General features: G+C 35.9%; 4 protein-coding genes across 4 annotated transcripts; 3 read left to right on the top strand and 1 right to left on the bottom strand.

Annotated features, from left to right (window-relative positions):
- Positions 1–2,456: 2,456 nt before the first annotated feature.
- Positions 2,457–6,168, top strand: LOC136283190 (E3 ubiquitin-protein ligase TRIM71-like). The gene has a single exon (XM_066171620.1). The coding sequence runs from the start codon at positions 2,488–2,490 to the stop codon at positions 4,696–4,698; it is 2,211 nt and encodes a 736-aa protein (XP_066027717.1). The 5' UTR covers positions 2,457–2,487; the 3' UTR covers positions 4,699–6,168.
- A 1,215-nt stretch (positions 6,169–7,383) lies between these two features.
- On the top strand, positions 7,384–15,221 carry LOC131795486 (uncharacterized). Its single transcript, XM_059113067.2, has 11 exons — positions 7,384–7,950; positions 9,650–10,089; positions 10,528–10,658; positions 11,194–11,256; positions 11,716–12,037; positions 12,242–12,394; positions 12,958–13,054; positions 13,409–13,482; positions 13,656–13,770; positions 14,150–14,196; positions 14,874–15,221. Exons 2-11 carry the CDS (start codon positions 9,735–9,737, stop codon positions 15,014–15,016), a joined length of 1,500 nt encoding a protein of 499 aa, XP_058969050.2. The 5' UTR covers positions 7,384–7,950; positions 9,650–9,734; the 3' UTR covers positions 15,017–15,221.
- Positions 15,222–15,969: 748 nt separating this feature from the next.
- Positions 15,970–18,815, bottom strand: LOC131795485 (SPRY domain-containing SOCS box protein 3). Its single transcript, XM_059113065.2, has 2 exons — positions 18,429–18,815; positions 15,970–17,346 (listed from the first exon to the last, which is right to left on the bottom strand). Exons 1-2 carry the CDS (start codon positions 18,430–18,432, stop codon positions 16,643–16,645), a joined length of 708 nt encoding a protein of 235 aa, XP_058969048.1. The 5' UTR covers positions 18,433–18,815; the 3' UTR covers positions 15,970–16,642.
- A 1,532-nt stretch (positions 18,816–20,347) lies between these two features.
- LOC131795457 (SPRY domain-containing SOCS box protein 3) lies at positions 20,348–27,032 on the top strand. The gene is made up of 3 exons (XM_059113029.2): positions 20,348–20,640; positions 24,173–24,363; positions 25,567–27,032. The coding sequence occupies exons 1-3, from the start codon at positions 20,460–20,462 to the stop codon at positions 26,071–26,073; spliced, it is 879 nt and encodes a 292-aa protein (XP_058969012.2). The 5' UTR covers positions 20,348–20,459; the 3' UTR covers positions 26,074–27,032.
- The last annotated feature ends 178 nt before the right edge of the window (positions 27,033–27,210 follow it).

Here is a 27,210-nt window from a genome sequence, read left to right as displayed (position 1 = left end):
GGGCCACTTAAAGAAGCATTGCGACAGTTTTGCCAAATTCGCTTGCTAAGGATAGAGACTCTGATCGATCATCGCCGATATTAAGGTCTTTGTTGAGAGACAAAAGCTCGCAAAGTATTGTGCAGATTTTTTCAAGTGATTCTAAATATAGATTGCTTCCCTTTTCACCAAGGAAAAACAGATTTGATTTGACACTGCAAGAGCTCACACTCAGAAATAATCATCCTGTAAAGCGAAAAGGAGGTTAAATTTTTTACGCAAATAAATTGGGGATGTGTCATTTAATGCAAAGCAATCGTTTAGGGTCAAATAAACAACTGGTGCGTGCCTTGTAAGTAAGAAAGGCTACATATCGACTGGCCAGAAGATTTACATTTTCAAGTCCATGAGACAGACAAAACTGAACCTTTAAAAATAGCATGAACTGTAGCTTGTAGCTCCTTGAATGGATTTTGCTTCACCTCAATATAAGCTAGTGAGAAATATCTGAAGCCCATTGTGTGCTTCATGATTGTCTCTAAATGCTCGCCACTTAGATGCCCCATTCATCAAGGCGAACGTTGCTTCACAACATGTCACTTTAAGAGAGACGTCTCCATCTTCTGCATACGAGCCTTAGCTTGTTTTAATATCTTTAAGACTTTCAAGTATTTAAAAATACTCGAATACGACACAAAGAGGCTCATTTGGCAAAGCTGCGATGAGAAAAATTAAAATATTGAAACTATGGGGCTTAAGCTGTGTCGAAACTGGAATTTTTTTAGGGGGATCGCTGTCTGAAAAGTGAAAGAAACGCTTTGATAAAATTAGAAGAAGGAATCATTTAGCTTAGATAACATGAAATAAATTAGACTCTCGTGTCCTTCAGTTGACCTCTCCAAAGCAATTGCCAAACAGGGAGCTCAGGTTAAATTTGATTAAGAACTGCTGCAAACTTTCTTTCTGAAAGCTTTTAGATCAATGATTACTATAGTTTTTTTGCGGCGTCGTTTCTTTTACTTTTATTTTAGTTTTGAACACACCGGTGAAGAAGTAAGATTTCCTTTTGATGTACAAGCGTAGAGCAGGTCAAAGCTGCTATGAACACGGAATTTTGTAGCTATACAAAAATTCCGCACTTGGATCTCAGGACTGAACTGAAAAGCTTAATTAATTTTCAATGAGGTTAAACTACACTAGAAATAGACCTTTTCACGGTTTCTGACGCCATCTTAGGGGGCTGTCGCCACTGACCCATCGCAAGCATGCCTTTACCTGTGATTACAAATGGACTCTAAATTTATGATTTTTACGTAATACTAAGTAGAGATCTTAGAAGAGTTTGTATTGTTCATGAACTGTTCACGTAGCAAAAAACAATAGTGGCATGGCTGTGCACTTGATTTATCTATTTATCAAAGACTGGATAGAGAAACAAATTTGTGATTTTGTTCACAGTCTTTGCCTTCAGTAATTGAATTACATTTGAATTAATTAAATATACAAATTGAATTAAAAAAAAAAGAGAAGTCGAAGAATCTAAATTAAAATGACCAGCAAATGCTCCAAGAAAGGTAAATTGTGAACAGACCCTAAACACATTGAGCATCTATGTCATTCGGCCGCTCGAGGTCCTGGAATATAAAGTTTATTTTATGCTCTTTTTCTCTGCCCAAAATGGTTGAAACCACAACTAATTTATTCATCAACAGATGTTCTTTGCATGGAAGCCATCAGGTCATAATTTTTGAGGCTAAAAATTCCGATAAATCTCGTGATGGGTTCGTGACCGGCCTGAGCTGCTTTGAACAGAAGCAGGGTGCTATCTATTAGTGATAAGGCTGATCGTCGAGAATATTGAAGGCTGAAAAAGATGTAAGAGGCTGCTACACTATTGATTTATGAGCCTTTGGTAAAACCAAGCTTTTATTCCCCCTGCCCCCCCCCCCTTTTTAAAATCAGTTCGAGTTCCTTCAGGGTTGTAAGTCAAGCTCTGTGAAAATAAACCATATACCTTTATTTACAGACAGAGTTTTACAGCTCGCGTTCTTTTATATGAAACTCATGCATTTCCATAAAATCCGTTTTTCATAAGGGCTACGATCTGAAATTGAATGAACGACGCACGCTCCTACCGAGTGAATTAATTAAGCCTTATCAAGTGATTTTTGTTTCCGGCAAATCTTACAAACTCTTACGCTACACTTTTGTGAAGCCCAAGTACCTGATCACTGATGAGGATTCACCTTCATCTAACATATGGAATAATTACTGCAAAAATATATTTTCATCTGCCATCAGTTACACCGAGAAAGGAATGGAGCAAGAGCCTATTGTTAAAGACCACATTACTCGTTGTGTGACTTGACATCGGCTCCGAAAATAAAAGGTCACGAGTTTCGATCTGCCTGATTGGCTAGCATATTTATTCTGGCTGATGTTTCTCGGAATCACAAACCATACACGGGTGTGTTTCATTTTGCTCTGATATGGAAATCTGCCTTCGCGATGGAGTCTCTCTTGAAGAACCTCGAAAAACATGTTACTTGTTCCATTTGTCTTGACAATTACACCAAGCCTAAGACCATAGCTTGTCTTCATACCTTCTGCTTGAAATGTTTAGAGGAGCACGCTTTGAAAACCCAAAGACAAGGACAATTTCGATGTCCCGATTGTCAGGCACAAGTGAATATCCCAGAAGGAAAGTGTTTCGATAATTTGCCGACTGGTTTTCTGCAAAACAGTTTGTTGAGTCTTCTCGCTGTACGACAAAGCGGCGATGGAAGTCAGATCAGCTGTGGTATCTGTAAGAAAAAGAGCACCGAGATCAGCTATTGCTTTGCTTGCGAAAAATTACTGTGCCGTGACTGTGTTAACGCACACGAATTGTTTCGAGAGAGTGCCTTTCAAGGACACAAAGTGACGGCAGTGAAACAGTTTCAAGCCGTAGATTACGAGGCTTTGTTAAAGCGTCAGTCCTTTTGTCCTCAGCCTTACCACGAGAGAGAGGTAACCAGGTTTTTTTGCCTTGAATGCCAGATTTGTGTTTGTCAAGTTTGCATAAACACTGATCACAAGAATCATAATGTTGATCCGCTTGAGAAAGCAGCGGATGCCGAGAAAGCAAACATTATGGCGGCAGTCGAGTCGATAGAACAGAAGAAGAAAGTTTGTGGCGATGCGATTAAAACTTTTCAGCAAGTTGTTGTAGAGCTGGAACGAAATGTTACCGCTGCTAAGCGAGAGGTCTCCCAAACAGCGGAACAAATGATCACGAAGATTCGAGAACACGAGCGGGAAGCTACAAAAATCCTCGAGAATACACGCGTGTCTAGAATGGAGAAAATAAACTCTCTAAACGAGCAAGTAAAGTCATTGATCAAACAGCTCGACCAAGCAATTCAGTTTTCGAAAAACCTGGTTGAGAGAAGCTCCAGTTCAGATGTTATGAAAAGTAAGAAGAGTTTAGAGCAGCGATTTGGAGATCTCGACAAGGCCACAGTCCCTTCGCTTCCGGTTAGCTCATTCGTGAAGTTTTTCTCGACTAATGCATTTGACAACCTAAACCTGGGGTCAGTGATAACCAATGAAACAGATGTACGGTTGTCATCAATGGATGCTCTCTGTGAAAATCTCCAAGCTGGTCTGGAAGCAGAGTTTCTGATTTGTCCTAAGCGAGAGAGTGAAGAAGAGCTTGCAAGTAAATACCAGCGTGAATTTGACGTTAAAGTGCTCATAGAACCCGCTGAAGATGTAGCAAGTGTAAGAACTTTTAAAAACAAAAATGATGATTTCCACGTGAAGTTTGTTCCTAAAGTACCTGGCACCTACAACATGACAGTCAAGATAAATGGCGACAAACTTGTTACCAGTCCTTTCAGGGTCCACGTGAGGGAACGACAGATTGATGTTGTGGGCGAGTTTCTTCTTAAAGGAGGAATTCCTGAAAGGCCAAATTGGATTGCTGTCAACAGCAAAGGAACGATTGCTGTGAGTGACCGTAAAAAAGATTGTATCTTAATGTTTGATAAGGATGGAAATTTTCTGCAAGAATTTGGCTGCTTTGGAGAAGGGCCTGGGGAGCTGGTTAATCCAGCTGGAGTGACATTCCTGAGTGATGACGAGCTGTTGGTGGTGGATGACGAGAATGGCCGAATTCAACAATTCAATGTACAGACAGGGAATTTTGTGAAGAGCTTTGGAAAGGAAGGGACTGGAGACGGTGAATTTACAAGACCCGAAGGAATTTTCATAAATAATGAAGGACATATCATTGTAGCGGATTGTTATAATGAAAGAATCCAGGTCTTGGACAAAGATGGTAAATTCATGTCCAAATTTGGAGACAACGACCCTGGAAAGCTAAACAAACCTAGAGGATGTATTTATCAGGAAAACAAGTTCATTGTATCTGACATTGGAAACCATTGTTTGAAAGTGTTTGACAAATCAGGGAAGTTCTTATACAAGATTGGAGAAAAAGGCGAAGCTGATGGACAATTTTCATCTCCATGGGGTTTGTGTGTTGAGAAATATGGCGATCATCTGAATCTTTTGGTGTGTGACAGAGGCAATGGACGCATTCAACAATTTACAATGGAAGGTTGTTTTACTGGCAAAACTGTTAAGGAACTGAATGATCCAAAAACAATAGCTACAACACCTGATGGTCGTATTTTAGTTTGTAACCGTGAAGACAACAAAATTTACATCTTATAATGGATACTTAAATGTTTTTTGCACAGAGGAATAATAATGTGAAAATGGTAAGAAAGTCAGCACTTTTATCATTACACCGGCAATCAAATAGTTTATTTATACATATTTTTTCCTTGAATATGATTTGCTTTGATATCTTTGAGGTGCTTGGGATGTATGTATTGAAAAGCGGACTAATGCGAACTTCCACCTCCTCCCACAGCTTAATTAATTTCTAGTAGTGCATGTATCAGTTGAGACCGCGATCCTCTCCACTGTGTGTATTGCAGCTTGAGCTCCCTCAGTCCCAGGTTCCTTTGTCAATATTTTACTGTGGAAAGAATATTGTAGATTTAGCATGTCATGTATCTTTCAGTGACAGTTTCCAATTTTGCAGGATAGGACTAAAAAAACAACTATTTCTCTGGAAATAATATTCTACTTTTAGCTTGTCTGGTATCTCTATGAGTGAATTTGTTTTCAGTCTGCTGAACTGAAGTAGAAAATACATTAGTTACTTTAAGATATGTGTGCAACTATATATAGAGATGATGGCACTATAGATTGTAAATTTTCTTCTTTTTCATTGTTAAATGGTTATTTTTTTTTAGAGGAAACTAGAACTTAGAAAAGGAAACTCGTTCAATTCCAGTAGACCAGTTTATTTGATTGTAAATACCTCTCACGATAAATGTAGATATAAATAAATGTGTGACTAACATTTTGACTGAGCAAAACTGATTTTGCTAACAGTCTTTGCCTTCAGTAATGAAATTACATTTAATTAAATTAAACATACAACTTGACTTTCTCACAAAAAAAAGACTCACGAGAAATTGAAGAATCCAAATTGAAATGTCCAGCAAAATGGTCCTGGATAAGTAAATTGTGAACATTGAGTATCAATAGCATTCAGCTTCTTTAGGTCATGGAATATAAAGTTGATTTTTTGTTCTTGTTTTCTTGCCCAAAATTAGTCGCAACTACAACTAATTTATTCATCAATGGATCTTCTTTGCATGGAAGCCATCAAGTCATAATTTTGGCGGCTAGAAATTCTGATGGGCCCATGACCAGCCTGAGTTACTTTGAATCGAAAATTGTAGTTTTTCATTGAGTGATAATAATGAAGGCCATCTGAGAGGAGGCTGGGGCTGGGTCCTACATATTAGTGAAAAGGGTGACTGTGGAGAATATTTAAGGCTAAAAATGATATAAAAGGCTGCTATATTATGGATTAATTAGACTTTGGTAAAACCTTGGTTTTATCTCCCCCAGCAAACCTCTTTTACAGGCCATCAGAATATCAATTTCTAACTCGTTCCCATGTCACTCATGTGTCAGAAGTTATACTTTGTAAATAAGAAATAATTTCTGATCATCATACATAATGAGAAAAAATAGATGTAAATTTGTAGTAATAACAAATTCTTAACTAAAATGAATGGTCAGAGGAGACTTTGAGATACATGACTAACTTTATACCTAGCAAACTAATCACTGTAGCGTTATTTGAATTAAAAATGGTTTACTCCAATAGAAAATTTTTTTTCTTGTGGCTTCTGTGGGCATGGGCCACAAATACATGAATACACTTTAAATCATGAAACCTAGGGGGGGAGGGAGGGGGAGAGAAAGGGATATTAGACAACTGGCTAATAAATGAAAAAAATTTTGGAAAAGAATTGTAATGAAACCATCCGTCCTGTTTGATAACATTTGTATGTGAACGAATTTGGAAGGACGATTTTAAAATAACTGTTGTAAAAGATCAAAAGAGGTGCTGTCGCCTCTTGTAAAGGTAGATTTGTTCATCGTGGTTATGTGGTCGCTCGTTGTAAGTATTCTTAAAAGAAACTTTGATCATTTGATCCACGATATAGAGTAACTATCAATTTCAGAGTAAAATCATCAATATTAGAAGGATTGTCTTTAGACCAAAATATATTCAAACTCCAAGCAGCTTTCGTAGTAGGTGGCCTGTCATCAAATTCCCGGAATCCACCCCCATAGATATCGTTAATTTGACCACTCTGATACATTCATTGCTACTAATTAACAAACAGATTCCAAGTTGCCGTGCGTCTGTTCAGTAATAGATCACAGATGACATCAAAATGTGGTAAGAACAAAAAAGTGGCACATGAGGCGCAGCCGAGTGTGTCACTGATGTTCTTACCACATTTTGACGTCCTCTGTGATCTATTACTGAACAGACGCACGGCAACTTGGAATCTATTTGTTTTATATAATAAAGAATTAAAATATACGGGAAAAAAGTGTTAACGATGACGTCATCTATACGTCTGTCCTCCAATAGATCATAAGTGAGAACCAATCAGAATGCGTACATAACTGAGCTTATTATATAAATGGATGTAGATAGCCTTTAACTTACCATATAGCTTACTTTATCGTAATTCGCCTCTTTTGAAACGCTGAGCCAGTCATTTGATAAACTGTAATCAGAAAAAGAGAGGTTTGACGGTACAATGGTTCAAAGGAATTTTAACTCACAGAGTTCACTGTTATTTGGAAAAATAAGTGATAACTTAGAGGTGTGCATTTTGTGCATAAATACGGTGTTTTGAAGGGCAATTCAGCTGTTAAAATGAAGGCCTTCGTTTTCCCGCGCTTTTTGTATTAATCCCATCATGCCCTGCGCTACACCAGATACGCCTGACTACTATTTGGCGAGGAGTTGTAAAATGTCTGTCGAAGTGTCGTGGACGATGCTTAGTTTGAAAAATCACTGTTATTCGCGGCGCCTTTGCGGCGCCTTTCTTGCTTGGTATCAACAGCTGTCTATAAACGTCTTGCAAGCAGCGTTTTTCACTCGTGTAAAGCCCATATCTATGGCCTACTTCGTGCAGATTGATCCTGCTATGAACAAATGTAGTTTGGTTTCCATGAGAGACACAACTTCCAAGGAAAAATGTGAGCTCAGTTGTTTACCGATGACAGCGTTTGATGGGTCATTTATTCAAGGACTGCGTAGAAAGGTGTATCCGGTCGGTTGTAGAGTTATAAAATGCTCATTTGTCATGTTCGCTCACATAAACGTCCAGTCCTCCTTTAGATGAATTATTGTTATTATTCAGACTGTGGTTTTGCCGCTCTGTGAGGAAATTTTACCGGACTACAGCGTGAATATCCTTCTTAGAAAAGCAACGAGCCTGAGCGACCAAACATCCTCGATGCTATATCGTTGATTAGCTGTCGCATTCACCTTCATTTGGGAATCTCACTCTTGACGTGTAGGTTGTTTACATGGTGAGTGCTTCACACTATATTTTACCTTAAAATTTTTGAGGAATAATTTGCCTATGATAGCTTTTGCTTGGATAACTTAAATTTAAAACGGGATACTTTCTAAAACACGCGTTACATAATTTTGTTCATGGATCAATCTAAGGTGTTGTGTGGCTCTTTTACCAAGATCTTTATATATTGTTATACCTTTTATATTTTGGCGTGACTTTCACGGTAGGCATTTTCAGTGGCAGTTTTCCTTCTTAATTCTGATTAAGGGTGATGTAATAGATCAGGGTTCTCAATAGGATTTGTAGTAGGTATGTACACAACTTTATGCAAGCATCTTTGCCGAATGAACAAGAAACAATGGTTGGGACAAGTAGACCATACAGTAAGGTATTATGAATCCCAATCCAAGAAGGGATCAATTACCAGATACCTTTTAAAGTTCCTGTAGAAACTGCAATTATATTGTTCCTAACTATAATAATAAACATCAAGTTCTCTTCCACTGATCCTAGTTATTGTTAATCACAGTTTTACTTTCATGTTTGGTTCAAAATATTGGTCTGAAGAATCATTGTAGTGCCTTTTTATGCCAAAAATTATCAAAAACAAAAGACACGAGACTAACAGGAGATACCATGTGGGATGATTTTGCCTGATGGTATTAAAGCCACCCTCACTCTATTAGAGTTAATATCTTCCTAAAATTTGTCATTTTATTGAATCATCATGCTATTTTGAATAAATCTGGGGAAGGCAAGTATTCTGATGAGAACTCAAAATAACTTGAGCACCTAAAGATGGTGGTTCAACAACAACAGAGTAATTTTAATCCCTGAAAACAAGGCTAATACGTCACTAGTTTCAACATTATTAATATTGACCAATATTGTCACAGCTATGATATTACATAGGGGTTCCAAAGATTAGACCAAAAATTAAAGTAGAGGTTTTTCTGGGTGATTTCATTTTTTCTGGTATACCTGTGTTAGACTGATAAAATGTTGTCTTTCACTTTGTTTGAATTTGGACAAATGACAAAATATTTAATGAAGTGTTTAAAATGAATATGTACTCAGTAACATTGGTGTTCTTGTAATTAGAATGAGAGAGATGGTTAGTTTTGAGCTTGGCAAAGAAATGGAAAAAGATGTTTGTTGTCTTGTTGTGAGTGTAGGACAAAGAAAAATTCTGAGTGCTTCTATGCTGTACCACTGAGCCACAGAGGCACTATGGAGAGCAAGGGCTGTTACAAATTTCATATACAAAATGTGACACTAACAAAATTGATGATCCTAACAGTATACAGGAGGCGTCATATATGAAACTCATAAGGGGTCTTGTTCACAATAGAGCCTCTGTGGCTCGGTAGTAGAGCATCAAAGAGTGGAATCCAAGGGTCTGAGGTTTGATTCCTTATGGGACTCAGAATTCTTCCTTTGTCCCATGCTTGTGACAAGATGGTTGTATGCTTGTTTCTAAATTTCTTTTCCTTTTTTTTGTATGAATTCAAATGTAATTTGCACAAACAACTTTAGTTTTTTTTGTCATTGAAGCCATTGTTAATAAATGGGATTTCATCAAAAGTGTTTTGTCTGTTAAGGAAAATTATTTTCAGTTTGGTTTCCCTAGTTCGTCTTACAGTTTTATCTGTAGATTACCCATTTTTATGTGGGGTCATTAATCTTTTGGTTGTTCTTTTTTCTGTTAGTGAACGCTGACACTGCATTGTAGGATTCTGAAATATTTTACTCATTGAACCAGAACTGAACAAGCATCACAAGAGATATTTGATCATGACATCTGTCAGTGACTCCACAACTCGCAGATCTAAGAAGAAACTACCTAACATCCCTCCTGAGGAATTAGCACTGCATGGAAATGGAGGATCCTTGGAAGGTGGTGGTAAACCTTATGATTTGCCACCTGAAGTGCAGGCGCAATTTATCAGACATGTGCACAAAAGATCGCGTTCATTGACAGGGCTGGATACGATTGAGTTTGAAAAAAAGGTGCAAGCTGAAGCTGAAAAGGAAAATGTGGAACCAAAACCTTTACTTGAGCAAAGTTTAGCAGCACCAAAACAGGAGCAGTTGATTGGAAACCAAGATGAGAGGACAACATTTGCTCATTCTTTGCCATCAACTCCAGGTATGATTGCAAAATGATGAGGTTATTTTTTTTTTCATTGGGATTATAAGGAAGGCTACTTTATGTGTAAAGAACAAGCTTTAAACTGACTATTGTGGAAGTGACTTTGAGTTTTGTTACTTCCCTTGAATGTGATGCTAGTCCATCAAAGTTTTACCCAGGTCTTTTATCAGGCCTCCCTGAGAGTTATCTGTTGCCTGTGTATACTTGTAAATGGAGAGAGACACTAAGTTAGTAAGGAGACTTGCCCAAGAAAAGAACACCTGACCTTGTCAGGTCTTTAACATGCGTCTTTCAATGCTGAATTCAGCACATAAACTACCCGGCGTGGTGGGTGTCAATATAAGATGTCCTTCTACAATACTGTCTTTGTAGAGAGCTTTCATTTTCATTTTGATGAAAATTTGCATTTCACCTTTTCCAACTTTTATTTTTCAGTTTTTAATCGAAAATCTAGTGCAAGTTCAGTGAAATCAGCAGATGACAGGGGGGAACTTGTAAAAGAGCTTAGATGGCACTACAAACAGTATGTGAAGACAGCAAGACGGAACAAAGAGAGGCTTGCCAATGTAAGTGTGGTTTTAAAAAAGCTGGAGGGGAATTTGATTTTTCTTCACAAATTGAACTAGATTCATGCTCTCAGATTTGTCACTAGAAAATGTAACAACAGTTTGATCTGAAAAGAGAAAGCTGCTGAATTGAATCATGCTTAAGGTTCATAAGAAATTGCAAGGCAGGGAAAAAGTAGATTCAAAGATTTAGATTTAAGCTGTTAAAATGGAACTTCCAGTAAGTGGTAATCACCAGAAAACCTTTTTCATGTATGCACAGGCATACACAAAAAAGTTTGTTAGTTCATTCCTAACACCAGGTGGTTATGGATGTTTCCTAGAGCTCTGGTTATAGATTACATTTAATTTGCAACTTACTTTTAATAGCTCCAACTGGTATGAGCAAACAAAAGATAAACATCATATTTATATATAATGTTGCAACCATGGTGGGTTCTGCTGGCAGTGGAAGCTGTAATACAAGTCTTACTTATTTAAAATTGTTTTCATGAGATCACAAAATTTGAACTGTTTGTTTTTATATTACATCAAGGTAGCCAATGTTAGGGATGATAACAGCAGTATCCTGGGTTTAGGAGGAATATCTCTAAGTGAGGTAACACTTCTTTAAACTGCCCAAATTTGATCAACTTGTCTGAAAAACTTGACTTTAATTGGAAGAAAGCCTTAAGTCATCTTTGGGATTTAAAACAATCAATAAACTATTTTGTGTTGTTTATGTATGCACCATTCTTTTGGATGCAGAAGTTGTGATTTATATTTTCCTTTGTTTTAAGATTTTTATCCAGTTTAAGTTGCATAAGTTTTTCTTTGTCATAGAGTACATTTTTAGAGTTGAGACCATGAAAAATTGAACTAGCATGACATAAAGAAACTTTTGATCATGAGGTTGACCTATTAGGAAATGTTAGTTTTAAACATGAATCAGAACTTGTTCAATAGACTTTTTGACATCTTTTTGCATTTTATTTAGTATTCCTACTAGGTAGATGATAATTTAAACAATAATGTTTATACTTCTTGTTTTAATTTGGTGATATTGCTTGTTTTGCAGGGTAGCCATCAAAATGCCAGTACCACCAACAGCTCTGTAATTCAGACAAACAGGTGTGACCAACCAAAATGTGGCAGACCTGTAGACATTCTTGAATGTGTGGCAGTGGAAAATCATGTGTTTCACAAAAGCTGCTTTGTTTGTGCAATATGCAACTCATGGCTAAACTACTTTAACTACTGCTTTGTTCCTGACCATGACAAGTTCTACTGCATTCAACACTATCAGGATATTGAGAATGCCAGTTTTGGATTAGGAGAAGATATCCGTCATGCAATGGGTATAGGACCAGGAGTACAACAGCAGTTTAAATTTACACCAGGTGTGTTAAGTACATATTTTATAATGCCTCCCAGCATTTCTGACAAATCACAATCAATTATCTGTTTGAAGATAATCTGCCATATCACAAGTAGATTGGTAGGAAATTAAATGAGAACAGCACTAAATACTTTAAACAAGAATTTACTTTCCATGCATAAAGGTCAAACTAACAACTTCATTTAAATTGTTTGTTTGGGGTCAGATGCTATAGATGGTAGCAAGGACACCAAAGGAGTGGACAAGGTGCAGAATTCAATCAGAATCATGAAAGAAAAAATATCTCTACTTAGCAAAAGAGGAAAGAAGCTGATAAAGAAAGAGAGGAAACTGAAGGCTAACCTTGGCGAGTTTAAAGGTGATGAACAAATATACATGTTCATTTTCACTTGAATTTTTGTTGAACTCAGTTATAAACTGAGAGGGAGAATAAGAGATAACTTGATCATGTCAATAGTTGATATCTTTGAGTCTTTGTGATACATGTAAAAAATATCTGTAGTAAATATGTTAGTCTGCTTGATTGATCAAAATTCCATGTTTTTAAATTTGTATTCAATTTTTGAGACACTATATGGTTCATAGGAATATTGCATAGGGTTGTTTATTGCTCCTCAGTGGTTACATACTTGTACCTTTTCCTGGCATGGTCCTTCGAAAGTTGGATGACATATCCTGTGGTAAGGTGGCTTTGTAGGGAACAAGTATAATTATGAGAGAGTGTAGTTAATAGCACTATCAATCCTTTTGAGCAACTGTGACCAGGGATGGTGTATTGGTTGGAGTGCCCCTTAAAAGAAAAGAAGCATATATTCTATCTGATATAATTATATATTAATGAATAGCCTCCATTTAAAGGAGAGCACAAAAAACCCTTAAGGTACTTGTGATGCGATGAATTATAATTATTTTTTGGTTAAGGTTCCGATTCTGAGAAACAAACACTATGGGTTGAGTGGTTTAGTGCTGTACAGGATAAAAACAGTACAGTCAGGAGGGAAGCAGAGCTCTCATTTAAGTGAGTATTGAAAAATACTTTTTTGCTTGGACTCACCCTGATTGCATTTATTTCTTTAAAATATCATAAATTATCTCATGCTTTAAACCCTGAAACTCTCAGAAGTGATTATGATGTAACTTCTCCCTAAAATATCCACACATTGTCTAGCAAACATGTAATGAGAATACTCAAATTTATCAGGTACAAGTTGTTATCTTGATCTTACACCATATTTTGGCAACTAATTTACAAGAAAATGTGTAGTAGTAAGAGGGGAGAATTAACAATCAGATCTTTAGAGTTGAAGGGTGAAATAAATATTTGTATAATATTTACCACAATTTTAAAGATTTGTGCCCTCTCATTATCTAGGGTCAGAGAGCTGGAGCTGGCAGAAAAGTACTCTCGATTGGAGAAAAAGCTGAGAGAATTAACAGAAAAAGATGGTATGAGGTTGTTGAAATTTGTGATGAGATGCTGTTATTGTAATTTTTATTGTCATGATTAATGTTATGGTCTATTATTGATAAATGTAATTGTTGTTGATGTCCTTTACAACAAAAGCAAAGATTGTCATTTCTGATATCTTAACTGTTATTTTTGTAAATGATTAATTTAGAGAATATAAAGACAGAGTATGACAAGTCTAAAGAAAATGAATTATTACAAGAGATGCTTGAGGTGGTTGAGAAAAGAGAACAACTGATATCTGAAGTAGAGAATGCCAAGAAGAGGTAAAGTGCTAGAGTGCTAACAACATTAAAATCAATGTCAGTAATAATATTGTCTTGTAAATTTTGTTATGAGTATGTTTTAAAGGTAGGAGGCTCTATGTTAAGTTGTACTTTTCCAGGAAATATAGCTTGATCAACAACAGTTAACCCTTTAACACCCATTAGTGACCAAAACAGAATTTCTCTTTACAACGTCAATACAATATCAAGCAGACAGGTGATGAGAACAAAGAAAAACAATCAATGAGATCGTTAGTTGATCCAATACCAAATTCTCTTGAACAACATTACATGAATTTTATGGCAGACATTAAGGAGAATTAATAATGAGATCTTGGGAGTGAAAGGGTTAAGTAAAATTTATTTGATCTCTTGGCAGGTACGCTGAAGAAGACAATGAGATAGAGAAAGAAAGAAGAGATGCAGGTCAGTATGGTTAATATTGAAGTGTATTCTTTTTTGAAGATAAAATTTAGACTAAATTTTATCAAAGTTAAAGGCAAATACATTAATGAGGTACATGTACAGTAGCTCTTTGTCCACTTCTTGTTTGTCAAATCCATATTTGCGGGATTGCTTTTTTTTTTGGGAGTGAAAAGATCAGATGACCTGGAGAAAAACCTTTCAAGTAAGGACAAGAAGCAACAACAATTCAGTTGTTATGTGATGCCAGGATAAGGAATGGAACCCAAGCCACAGTGGTGAAGGGAATTGTTCTCACCACTATGCCATCCCTATTTGGTTAATTTGAGAGAAATTTAGGAATGAGGATGATTTTCACCATGAGGAAAATGATCCAAAAAATTGTCCTTTATCACCTTAACGCTCAAGATGTGATTGTTAATTCTCCCCCCTTAGCTGTTACACATTTCCTTGAAGATAAGTTATGAGAATTAAGCATTAGATCAAGATAACAACTTCTACCTGATATGTTTGAGTATTCTCACTACCTGTTTGCTGGATAAAATATGGGTATTAGAGGGAGAAGTTGCATGTTAATCACTTCTGAGAGTTAAAGGGTGGATAGGTGTAGAAATGCAATAGTTAATTAATTACAATAGGCCTGTTTAGTTAGAATTTTAAATACATCTTTTCATATTCAGGACTGAATGATCCTGATGTTGTAAGGGAGGTGACTGCTGTTGGAAAGGATGCCCAGAAAGTATCAGAAGCTGTCAAAAAAGCACCAAGTGCTGTCAAAAAACAATCAGAGTTTATGTGCCCTGGATCTTGCACTCTGCTTTGATACTGAAGTGGAGTAAAAAAATTAGAACTTTAAACTTTTGTCAATTAGTACTATGTTAAAAGAGTTAAAAACTTCTGTGATAGTTTTAAATTACAAAGTAAATGTAATTCCTGGAAGTTTTATTTGAAAGTATTATCTTGCATAGCATTATGAAGTCATGGTCAAATTATTAAAATTGCTGTCATACAGAATTGAAAAAAAATTAGCTCTCAGCAATTAGTACCTGTAACTTATTAGTGGCAACAACACATCTCTGTCAGGCAGTCAAGTCCAAAGGATCTCTCTAACCATCATGTAAAATCAAGGTATAAATAATCATGTAATCTATTGATATGAACACTAGCCTCTCTTGGTTACCAGTTACCCCTCAAAGAATTACATTTTCTTTCCATTCTTACTGAAGGCTTTCTTTACTCAGTATGGTATTACTTATGACTGTCAAATGAAACTTCTGTTGTTGGTTATATGTGCATTAGGCATCATGATACAAAGTCTTTCATCATGTGGTGTTGCCTGGTTAAGCCATGTTGTGGTTGTAGCTCAAGGTGATTCACATGATGGCTGTAAGCAAAGAATCCTCAGGCACTAACCCCAAAGACACTCTCCAGAATTTTGTAATTAATAGTTTGTTACTTGATGACAAACGAAATAACAGACAAATAACCAATAAAGTATAGGACTGTTGTAGTGCATCTGTATGTTATTTTGGTTAAGTAACATACAGATGCATCATGGCTGTTGCCATGGTATGAGTGAAAATAAATAATGGAAGTGTTGTGATCTTTATGTATTAACTGAAAACTTAATTTTTATGGTTTGTTTATCTGAGGAATTAAAAAACAGCTGGCTTGACTTTATGTGTCGATGTGGAAAGGGTACTGTGATACTGAAAGAAAGAAATTCAGATACTCTTTTCCAATCTTAAGCTTACAGGAGATGACAGATAATACATATCTTTTCAACATTTTAATTTCTGGCTGATGCTTGAATGCCATTTCAAATACAAAATTAAATATTTATCCTTTTATAATTACAAACTGTACTGATGATGTACAAAATTGTTAATTCTAATTCTACTATTTACAAACTCTCAATGGAGGTGTGATCTCTCTCAGCCAAATAAAGGCAAAAAGATGGATGTGCGATAACAACTGATTTTTCTTTACAAAACTTGGGAACAGGGATTGTTGTTTAGTAGCTAAACTCCAAGATTTTGAGCAATAATTACCTATAAGGCCATTACTGATGTTTTCTTTATGCTACACATAAGAGTTTTTATAATGACAATCAAAATTACTTTGATGATGGACACATAGTTATGAGAAGTTTTCACTGTTCATAAATTTGTAAAAATCGTGTGGAGATAAAATTTATGTCCACATGTCATCTTGACATTCAATGATGATTTTGATCAAAAAATGAAGACTTCTAAGTTACAAATCATCATCAACAATGTGACCTTACAATTGTTGTGGCCAGCCAGAAGCTTTTATTAAAAGGGGGTTTTTCTCTAACCGTTATTCAAGATGGTTACCAAAGTGATGGTACTAAACCGAGTTCAAGTCAAAAAATTTAAATACTGTATATATATATACATATAGATGAAAAAGAACTTCTTCTATTGACTTAGATGCCTTTTAGAGACTGGCAGATTCCTCTAGGCAGTGGAAGATAATCTATTTGGTCTTTACCAACAAGCTTTGTTATGGTCATTCTGCACTGATCCTGCAGTGAGACATATCTACATGTACTGTCACACAGTTCTATCTCGGAGAGTGTTGATGTAGATGAAATAATTGGGTAGAGCTCTGATGCTTTGTTACACAAGCCTGTGAAAGCAAGTCCTAAAGACCTTCCATTTTTGAAGTAAGAAAGAGTTCCTGCATCCATATCAAGAAGAACACCGATCACAGTTGAGTCATAAAATGGCTCACAGTAACTTCTATACTGACCATTGTGCCAAACCTTGCCTTTATATGATAACCCCCAACTCTGATCATCCCTTCCAATCAAATCTACAAACTCAAAGTCTGCTGTTTGAAGCAAGGCCTCTTTTGTGCCAACACCAATCATCATTGATGTGCCAAACACAGAACTCAGCTTTACCTCCCAATAATGCTGCCCATGTGAGAAGGCCTTGGTGCCACGGACACCTGCTGTTCCCGTGCTCTCAATGACTGGGTCAATGTAAAAACAGGCCACCTTATTGTTTAGGCAGAGGTATACCGAAGGGGATTTATCCTCACTACTCCACACCCACTGCTCATGGAAGGTATCTGACCAAGGATGGAAGGATTCTGAATCTTCAATTGGTTGACTAGATAATTTTCCTGTAAAAAGAACAAAAGTTTTGAAAAATTTATGACTTGCATAAATAGTATTTATGACTGGGACTACCCACAAGTTATGCACAATTCAGTTAGTTGCACATTTCATCATGAGATAAGAACTAACTGAGGCTAAAATCACCCTGGGGAACCTCAGAAACTTGTGACAAATGTTCACTGTCTTCTTGTAAATGACTAGGTAATCCTTGTGAGGATCCACCCCCATTTGACAGTGGAATAAGTTGTCACTTTTTCCTGGGATTGCACAATGATTGGGATTGTCCTGCATTGATTTCGTGGGAATGTTTGTAACCTCTACCAACAAAGAGCCTTGAAAAAACTATGGTCGAAATGTACTCGTACATCAATTGTGTGTGAAAATAAAGGGTCAAAAAATCGAAAAACAAGCAATTTGAGACATGATTGAGTTGATCATCAGTGTGCTTCATCTCCTCTTTTAAGGAACAAATCCCAGCTGATGGTTTTAATGATTCAACATATTACCGCTTTGGGATGTTATCAGTGATTTTGTTCGCACAGGCAGCAAATAACAAAAATGTTGTGTTTCGTGGTGAAAGAAAAAATCAAACCTTTCAACCTGATTGCGATTTAAAATTGTGCAGAGCGTAAAAGATAAATAGAGCAATTTTTGCAAATAAATACAAAAAGCTTGCTTCAAACGCTTACTTCAGCATACAAGAAATCGCACAATGCTTCGGTAAGCAAATTGTGAGGAGTTTAAATTTAAAATATTACTAAGGTCTTGAGTTCCTTTTTTTGTCACACCGATCACAAATTACTCTCGTTTTCAGAGAAATCTACCAATTTCGACGCCAACGTTAACCACTGAATGTATATGGCTATTGTATGTATATAGAAGTTTTCAATTGGAAAGAAATGTCGAAGTACCTTTCAGTTTCGGAAGGTTACCGACCAAATCTACTACGATTGCTGTTTCGCAGATGTAAACACAACACAAAAATGCGTATAAAGTTAGTTCAATTCTGAGGATTATCTAGAAAAATTCTGCCTCTGGCACTTTTTCACTTATTAGTAATAAGTACTGATAGAGTTAAATCCCTTACCCATTTTGTTGTAATTCCACGAAAACTTTCACAAGATCTCGTAGTAATTTGCAAACTCAGGTGTTGTTTTCAACGTACGTGACTGCTCAGTGGTAATCCAACAAGTTTCGGGACCGTTCCTGAGACTGACGAGTATTAGGGCAAACTTTCTAAGAAAGTTTTTCTGCTTATTTTTCCCTACAGAGGTACAATTAAATTTTCAAGACACGCTTAGACGGTCAATACAGAGTCAACTTACAACTTGTACGCGATGTGCCGCGGGTCTTCCTTCTGTACATAAACAACTTTCAAACCCAGTGAACAACCTGAAATGTTCTCGTGACCTCCAGTGAACGCTTGTGATTGGCTATGTCAAACCCGGCAAAACCGGAATGGCTTGATTCTGAGTAACAAGGAGAAAAAATAAACAAAACGGACGTGACAATTCGTTTGCCTGGGATGGAGAGGAGTTGAAATCTCTTTTTCGTAAAATCGTGAGCCCTTAATAGATTTATTTACAGCTTTAGATTTTTCTGCAGATTAATACCATCGAAGTATCTCAAAAGATATGTGATAAAGTTTATGTCCCAGTTGCTTTCTGCGGTCAGCCTCGCAGCCAGGAGCAGCTCTCTTCTTCTATGTATTTTGGTATGTCACGCAAAGTTCGAAAAAAAAACCCGAAAGCACCTGTGAAAGGATCTTGTTCTTCTGCATTCATTGCTCTTACAAAACTCTCCAACTCTTTTGACATTTTTCTGCAATGGATCATTAAAAATTTGCGGAAAACGAGTTTCTCGCCTTATATAGCTAGTGACGTCATAGCGGTTCCTTGATATTAGAAAGCGTGCAGAACAGAACGAATGCAGAAAGAAACATAATCCCATCTCTCAAACCAACAACAACAAAAAATAAACGATTTCCGATGGGGAAAAAAAATCAGATGTTTCGTGATTAGAAACCTATCCGTTTCGGAAATACGTTTGTTTCCCTCACAAGGGGAAGGCTTCGGAACTAATTTTGCCAATTTATAACTAACTTTTGCCAACTAATAATGCCAATTTTATTCGCATTCGGAAAGATACTCGTTGAGGGGTAAGGACGAACTTAAATTAAAAAAGAACTACGCGAGGACTAATACTTTTAAGTTTTGCTATTTTAATAGGATTGTCCACATGTGGAATGGGCTGCCACTATCGGTCCGTCAGGCTCCAAGTGTTTCTTGTTTTAAAAGGGGTGTAAGGGATTACTTGACTGCAAGATCTGATTGATTTTAGTTTGGATTTGTTTTTTTTTTTGTTTTGTTAAAGGTGGTCTGCCGTGCATGGGGATTTATCTCTTTTGCGGACCATCCTTATGGCACCTTTCCTTTTACTCTTTTGTATTATTATCTATTAATGTAAGTATGTAAGTAAGTAGTAAGTTATATGTGCCATTAAATTGTAATAAATAAATAAATAAAAATTTTTTCGCGAGTGAAAATCACCGGCAGATTAGATTAGCACTAAGTTACTCCAGTGAGAAGAGCATGTCTAGTGAGCAGTCCTCTCATAGCTATCTTGTTGTGTTCCACCAGATTCCCGTTGTCTTGAAATACCTCTGGAATATCATCGTGCGACTCTTATCGTGTGAGCTTGCATCACCTAGTGACGTAACAGAAGTAAACAAATACACTCCTTTTTTCGCGTCCATCGTCCCTTATCTCCGTGAATTTGGACAATAAATTTTGGTTGCATTCGATCTAAAAATTTATCAAAATCGATTCTTCAAAAATTAGTTGTAAGGATATGCAACGTAAAAAACGTAAACACTTCAGTATTTGAAAACAAGTAATAATTTCGTGATTTTAGATTAGAAGAGAGACGTGCTTACGTGAGCCCGCGAAGAAGATTTTCGCACAGCAGGTTACGCCTTAAAGAAATATTGTTTATCAACGACAACAAACAGAATTCGATGAACCTCATCTGAACAGGTTATTGGTGAATAATTACGCGAAGAGAAGTCGTTAGAGTGAGAGTATTTATACCCTAGTTAATTGAGAGTTTTTTGTGAATTATGGCATTGGTTCACACAAGTTTTTACGCCAATCCTTTGGAGACTTCCAGGCTTTCACAGCGCGAACTTCTCGCGCGCATTTTCGGCCGTCAGGAAGCCAGCGAACATGTCCGCGGTATGGATTTCGAAGAAAACTCCAGCGATTCTGGCTCTGATCATGAAATGGAGGAATTTAATGAAGGTAAAGTCTTTCTATGTATTCTTTCTTAAGCATACCGTACTCCACATGGGAAAAAAGAGGGCGTTTTGTGTCTAAAAGCTGTGGAAGGTTTATGTACTGAGTATGTAAACAACGAATTTGTTCGCCATTTGAGGAATAGCTGACGAGCGCTTTTTTCATCATAGTATATTTTTCTTTCATAGCAGAAGCAATTTTGAAAGTTTTATTTTCACAAGCATGTACTTTCGTGTTTTCAAAACGTGTTTTTTTGTTTCTTTTCATGCTTGAAGGGAATAACAAGAAGTGAACTTTGTACGCCTTGATGCAAAATGTAAATTTCTCTCAGCTACACACCAAAACAGCTGTCGCCATCGCAGTTGAATAAATTGATTTATGGTGTGAAAACTTATCTCTGAAGTTGTCTTGTATGTTCATATACGGATGATTATGCTCAAAAAGCGAAATGATTCCTTTCGTTCGTTAAAGATCGATTGCCTCGTGAAATAAGGTCAGATCTGTACTAGTTGTACAGAGCAGAGCTTGTTGGCCTTGAACATTGTTGACATTTTTCTTCGCATCTCCCAAAACAAGTACGCTTTTTGAATTATTTGAAAGATGTCTAAATTAGTTTTTCTGTTTTTCGGCATCAGCATGACAGTCACACACGGTCTTTTCTTTGCATGCTGTAATTCACGTGAAGCACTGAATTCTTTGACGTAAGTTTCATTTTCCAGTTGTAAAAGACAAAAGTGAAGTGCCAGAATTTCATTTTCTGCTGTGGCAGCACTTTCACTGGCCTCTGATCAAGAGCGCTCTTATAATTATTTTAATTATTTAAAAAAGAGTCAAACTTAAATCCTTTGTTTTCTACACCCCTCTGACATAACATCACTTCGCACAGTGATTGCGATTTTCCATGGCTTGTTTCTTTAAGGCTTAATGTAACTTCATTTCCGAGAGAAATTTTGAAACATTTACACCTTTGTGTAAGAAGTGAGCTGTTTTATTTAAACGGTCTTTGGGAATTAATTTAGTAATATCCTTACTGTGTGCCATAAAATTTTTATGATGTTAGTTTGGAGAATTTGTTTTTTATCTCATCACTTGCGTGAAAAATCCATCTACAAAAAAAGAGGCTAGAGTTCAAACTCCGTAGAAAATATGTTTTAAACCTGTTAAATAAACCACAACATTTATCTAAAATAAGAACTCTGAAACTTCTTAAATTTCCAAGCAAAGGGGTAACAAATTTATGCAAACGAAAACTGAAAAACTACTGACTAAAACTCCACAAAAATAAACTAAAATTATATGAAAAATGTCTACGCTAGTTTTCCAATGTCGAGGTTAGAGTTCTTTGACATGATTGGCTCATTTGTGAAATGTTGCGCGTTGTGCATGAATACAAAAAGAATACAGAAGGGGATAGGAAGAGAAAAATTGTAACTTGAAATTTGAAAATGAAAGAGATTTTCTACAACTTGCATGTCTTGTATTATATCATTACCATAAAGAGAAATTATGACTCGGTCATCCCTGGGAGTTTATGGGTTAATTAAAGATCCCACAACTTTTGCCATGTCTTTAACTGTTTATACAAACAACCAACTTAAATTTTTGACAGCATAAAACTTGTCTAGAAGACTGTTAACCCTTTAGCTCCCAGATCAAATTTGTAACTCTCCTTACTGTCAATCATACAGTTCTTATAATTTTAGTTCAGAGAATTTAGTATTGGACCGACTAATTATCTCCAGATTGATATTTTTCTTTATTCATATCACTTATCTGTTTAATATTGTATTGATATTGTAAGGAGAAATTCTGTCTTGGTCACTCATGGGAGTTAAAGGGTTAAAGGAAAGGTGAGTTTTCTCTTATAGTACAAAACCAGCTCACAGCTTAAGGGTAACCATTAAAATATTAGTATGGTTTTACGATAACCACCCCCCCTTCCTTCAGTAAAAAGTTTTATTGAGTTTACTGCATGATTTCCCCTGAGGTCCTGGAGGTAATCTCCAATCATGGGGATGATTATTTTGCCATTTGGGAACAGTGTGATTCATATTCCTGTGTCTACATGATGAATTAACAACAGAAAAACTTTCAGTCTAGTCGATATCTATTACATTTCAGCTGCAGGATGAGAGCTGGTACAGCTAAAAGCACTTGTTGGTCGTTCCACTAATGGTTGCCTTCCTTCACCATGTCAAGACGCAATGTCTTGATGAAAAAGGAAGTGTTTTTGAGGTCTTAAGGTAAAGTGAAATTCCCATACTGACTTCAGTGTAATGTCAGTGTCATGATTGTGAATGTTGGTGGCTGTGTTGTGAATGTTGGTGGCATGGTTGTGGTTTTTGTTGTGGTTTTTGTTATCACTGTCTCTGTGAGTGATGTTTCCAAAAGCATGATTTTGTTTTTGCAATGCTTGTTAAGTTTTAATTAGAACTTTATTATTATTCGTTTCATGTGGAAAAAGCTGTTTATTGGTTTTTTAAGGTTATGAGTTGTCAGTGATTTATTCAAATATTTGGCTACAAGATATTGCTATGAAGTACTACTGAAAATCATAAAAGGGAGTCAAGAACATTAAAACAATCATGCTATATGATGTTCAGATAATATCATTATCAAGTACAGATGTTAGAATGTTTAATTACTTGAGAAAACTTAACTTAGTTGAAAAAAAATGAAAGTTTTAAAAATGGTCTTTTGAAGTTTCATATGGATGGTAGTTAAATCGGTGTGTTTACACGTGTTTCAATACTTTCATTCATTTTGATTAAGTGTTATTTTTACTCAGTATTTTTGCACTAGAGTCAGTTCTTTGTTTTTACTTGATGACATCAAGTCTGCTGAATGTTAAACAATGTTTTTTTTTTAATGTTATGTAACTCTCTTGATATGAAATTGAGTAATCATGGTTCATTGCAAACTGTCTTTAATTTGGTTGCAATGTATTGCAAAGAGTACCTCAGTGATTGCTGTACTGTGTTGTGTCAATTTCATGGTTTTCAGTTGTATTGTGGTAAATGTGAGTATTGCAGCCTGTCTGAAGATGCAAGAAAATAATTGTATGATAATATAATTGTAAAATGTGGTTGACTTCCTTCCCCAGTTGAGACTTCATATTAGTCTTGATAAAAAAGGAAGATAGAGCTTACACTTAATATAGATTTAATCTGACTTTAATATCATAGTTGTGTTATCATGTCCTATTTAAAACTTTTTTTCCATTTGTTGTTGGTTTTGTGATGTGTATCTTAAGGACATAAGATTTTTGACCAGTGGAAGTGATAGAGATGTTATCATTGACTAAGATATATGAAGTATTTAAAAATCCAGATACATCCATTGATGATATTCCAAGCAATGACCCTAATATTGGATTTAACTATTATTATAATGATATATCTCAGTCTCTAACATAAAACATAACATATAACTTGCATTTAATTCATACTTAAATGGTTGTTTTCTTAAAGTGTAACAAGATTGCAATCTTAGTCAAATATTTTTTATCTTTAATGTCTTTTTGCACATTGCTTATCAGATTTTGAGTGGGAATGGGATCCAATGACACTATCATCTTCAGTGTCCCTCACTCGAGGTAATAAGGAGGTGCTGTTCCACCCTGATTACAGCTGTGGAACTGCAGCAGCAAAAGGCTCCCAGCCCCTTTGTCAGGGGGGAGAATACTACTGGGAAATCAAGATGACCAGTGCAGTCTATGGTACTGACATGGTAGGTCATGTTCTCCTCTGTTGTGGACTGACATAATGGAGACAGAGCTACAAACTTGACAACGTGTTAATGGGGAGGTTGAAGACTTGACACACTCTACTGGTGCAAAATATCTTTGCACCATTTTCATACCAGTTCTTCTAAACGAGGAAACAACAAATTGACTGGACAAGACTGTGCAGAAACTTACAAACTGCATGTTTAAAAAAACATAGAATGTTTGGTTAGAGTTCCACTTCAGATACCATCAAATGGATAAACTTAAAAAAGGTTGTGTCACCGTTGAATTGCACAGTGCAATCACTGAACAGAGTGACTAACTAACACAACAGACCAAGTCAGTGCGTACATACATGACATACAATACAATGACTTACATGGAGTGAAACAAATACAGCTATTAAACAGTGGAATGACTGCAAATACAGACCAACAATACAAGATCACCAATGACTGATGATTTTTTGTATCCTTTTGACCATAGTATATTTTAAAGATTGCAAAATGGTATTTTTTCGTATTGCAATATGTTATTTATGCAATCCATGAATTTTGACTTGCATTTTCTGTTTGTAAGTCATGGTATTATGTACCACTAGTGGTGAATTGAATGAAAAAGGAGAGTATTAGTGACAAGAAAATTTGGTAACTTAAGAAAATTTAAATTTTAAATAATGAAAGCAAATCATCCACTTGATGATCACATTTTTTTGGTCAGATCATCATATTGCTTGAAATCTGAGCACCACCTATGTTCACCAAAAACTACTTTTCTGAAGGCTGTAGATTGTTGCCACAGTTTATGTGACTCTGAAGGACCTGCTAGATGTAAATTGAACAAGCAAAATGGAAATTTGCTTTGACTAGACCTTTTACTTGAAAAATACCTTGAAAAAAATTTTTATTTTAACATAGTTTCAAAGAGTATTGGGTTTTAAAATATTGATTTTTGAAATTGACTATTTAAGGGGTTGCATTTGTAAGTATTTTTGCTCTGTGTGAAAGAGTTAAATCTCTAAACTTTGGCAGGAAGAAAAGGATAGGATTTTTTTGTACGTCTAAGTAACAACATGATGCTAAATGACAATGCAGTGATCATTGTCCTTCTTCATTCTTTTGTGTTACTGATTGCTGAAGAGTAAGTACGCTAGATGTGGCACTTATTGTAAGACTCATCAGGTTATGTGTATTTTCAACTCTCAGATGCTAGGAGTGTGCAACAGTGACCTGGATATTACTCAATACAAAACTTCATTCTGCAGTCTTATTGGCAAGGACAGCAATAGCTGGGGGCTTTCTTACACTGGTAATTTTTATCATCAAGGGAAAGCTCAGAAATTCTCCTCAAGATTTGATCATGGCTCAGTTATTGGAGTTCATTTGGATACATGGCATGGGAAGCTTTCTTTCTTTAAAGACAATGAGCCACTGGGTGTGGCAGCTAATGGACTTAATGGGAAACCACTTTATCCTGTGGTGTCTTCAACTGCAGCAAGAACAAAAATGAGGTTGCAACGTAGTTCATCGTCATCCTTTTCTCTGCAGTATCTTTGTTGTGCAGCGATTGGCAAACATCTACCAAATCTTGAAGCTCTTAAGGCTTTACCCATACCACCTGGGGTGAAACGACATCTTTGTAATGAACTTGATTGGATCTTCAAGGTCCACCTTCCCTCACAAGTGAAGAAAACCAGTAACACTGATTTGTGATGTCTGTGTTTTGGAAACATTTTAATTTGTATCAAGGATGAAATTTCATCATAAAATGGAAATGGTGTCTTTACTTCAAACTTTAGTCACGCTGGGAAAAATGAAGTAGAACTGCAGAGCCATTGAAGGAAGTAATTTACTAAATATATTTTCGTATGATCAGAATATTGTCAATACTGAATGTGTATGTGTTGTTGTGCATCAGGATTTTCTAAAGAAGTTTAGTTAATTAGTGTGAAATTATCTAAGAGAATCTCACTCAAAAAAGCCACTGTATAGGATCTTTGTGTTATTACTGATAGTATTCTTTAGTCTACTTAGCTGGAAGCTACCTATCTTGTCAGGATGATTTGAAATACATATCCCAGGAAACTTCAAATGCACTATCACTACTAGAGATAAGGTTTAAATTTATGGCTGAGTGATTGCCAAAACTGAATGTCTTGGGTGGTTACCTTGATCTCCAAAGTGTACATTGAATTTTTCACGTTTAAGTTATGTACGAAAAGTTTGAACAACAAGAAAATAGGGGCATGGACAAAGTTAGATATTTGTAGAGTTGTATTTATTATACTCTTTTTTTTGTACCTATGCTTGGAAATATGTCACAGAGTATTGTAATTTATTTTAAAATAGATGAAAGATAGGAGAGATAATTAATGACAAGATGAAATTAATTGAAAGCTTGATGATTTTGTTTCAAATAGAGTTAAACAATGTGTATCTGGTTTGCATCCTTTGAGGAAAAAACTTCTTTTTTTCTTGTTGATCTGTCTTTTTTTGGTGACCTTTTTTTTTACTCTGCACTAAAAAAAACATGAAATACTTTGTTGAGTTTTTTAAATATATGAAGCCTTACCTTATGAACAATAAATCTAGAAAACAACAACAGATCTGGCTTGCCATATGTATAACTTGTTGTAACTAGAGAGAGATTAAAAAAGTAGATAAAACTGAAATACATGTAAATAGCTGCTCTTTGTCTGAGTTTAGACTACCACAATGGGCTCTCCTGCCTTTTACCAGACATTTTTTTCAAAAATTGGCGATTTCTTGGGTTTTTCACTTCTTACCATGACATAGTAATACCCAAGGCTTTATTGTGAACGTGACAAACCAAACATTTTTTTAAGTTTC

The sequence above is a fragment of the Pocillopora verrucosa genome, chromosome 8 (genome assembly GCF_036669915.1).
Source record: "Pocillopora verrucosa isolate sample1 chromosome 8, ASM3666991v2, whole genome shotgun sequence".
NCBI lineage: Eukaryota > Metazoa > Cnidaria > Anthozoa > Scleractinia > Pocilloporidae > Pocillopora > Pocillopora verrucosa.
Note: the sequence above shows the minus strand (reverse complement) of the source record. Positions and strands in the feature narration are given on the sequence as shown.

What these genes read in the sequence shown, in the direction of transcription:
- LOC136283190 (XM_066171620.1), top strand. Translation starts at nt 2,488, where the DNA reads ATGGAGTCTCTCTTGAAGAACCTCGAAAAACATGTTACTTGTTCCATT.
- LOC131795486 (XM_059113067.2), top strand. Translation starts at nt 9,735, where the DNA reads ATGACATCTGTCAGTGACTCCACAACTCGCAGATCTAAGAAGAAACTA. An exon ending in ACAAAGAGAGGCTTGCCAAT is followed by an intron (nt 10,659 to 11,193) that starts GTAAGTGTGGTT and finishes TATTACATCAAG; the next exon opens with GTAGCCAATGTTAGGGATGA. An exon ending in GAAGCAGAGCTCTCATTTAA is followed by an intron (nt 13,055 to 13,408) that starts GTGAGTATTGAA and finishes CTCATTATCTAG; the next exon opens with GGTCAGAGAGCTGGAGCTGG.
- LOC131795457 (XM_059113029.2), top strand. Translation starts at nt 20,460, where the DNA reads ATGGCATTGGTTCACACAAGTTTTTACGCCAATCCTTTGGAGACTTCC. An exon ending in AATGGAGGAATTTAATGAAG is followed by an intron (nt 20,641 to 24,172) that starts GTAAAGTCTTTC and finishes ATTGCTTATCAG; the next exon opens with ATTTTGAGTGGGAATGGGAT. An exon ending in CAGTCTATGGTACTGACATG is followed by an intron (nt 24,364 to 25,566) that starts GTAGGTCATGTT and finishes TTCAACTCTCAG; the next exon opens with ATGCTAGGAGTGTGCAACAG.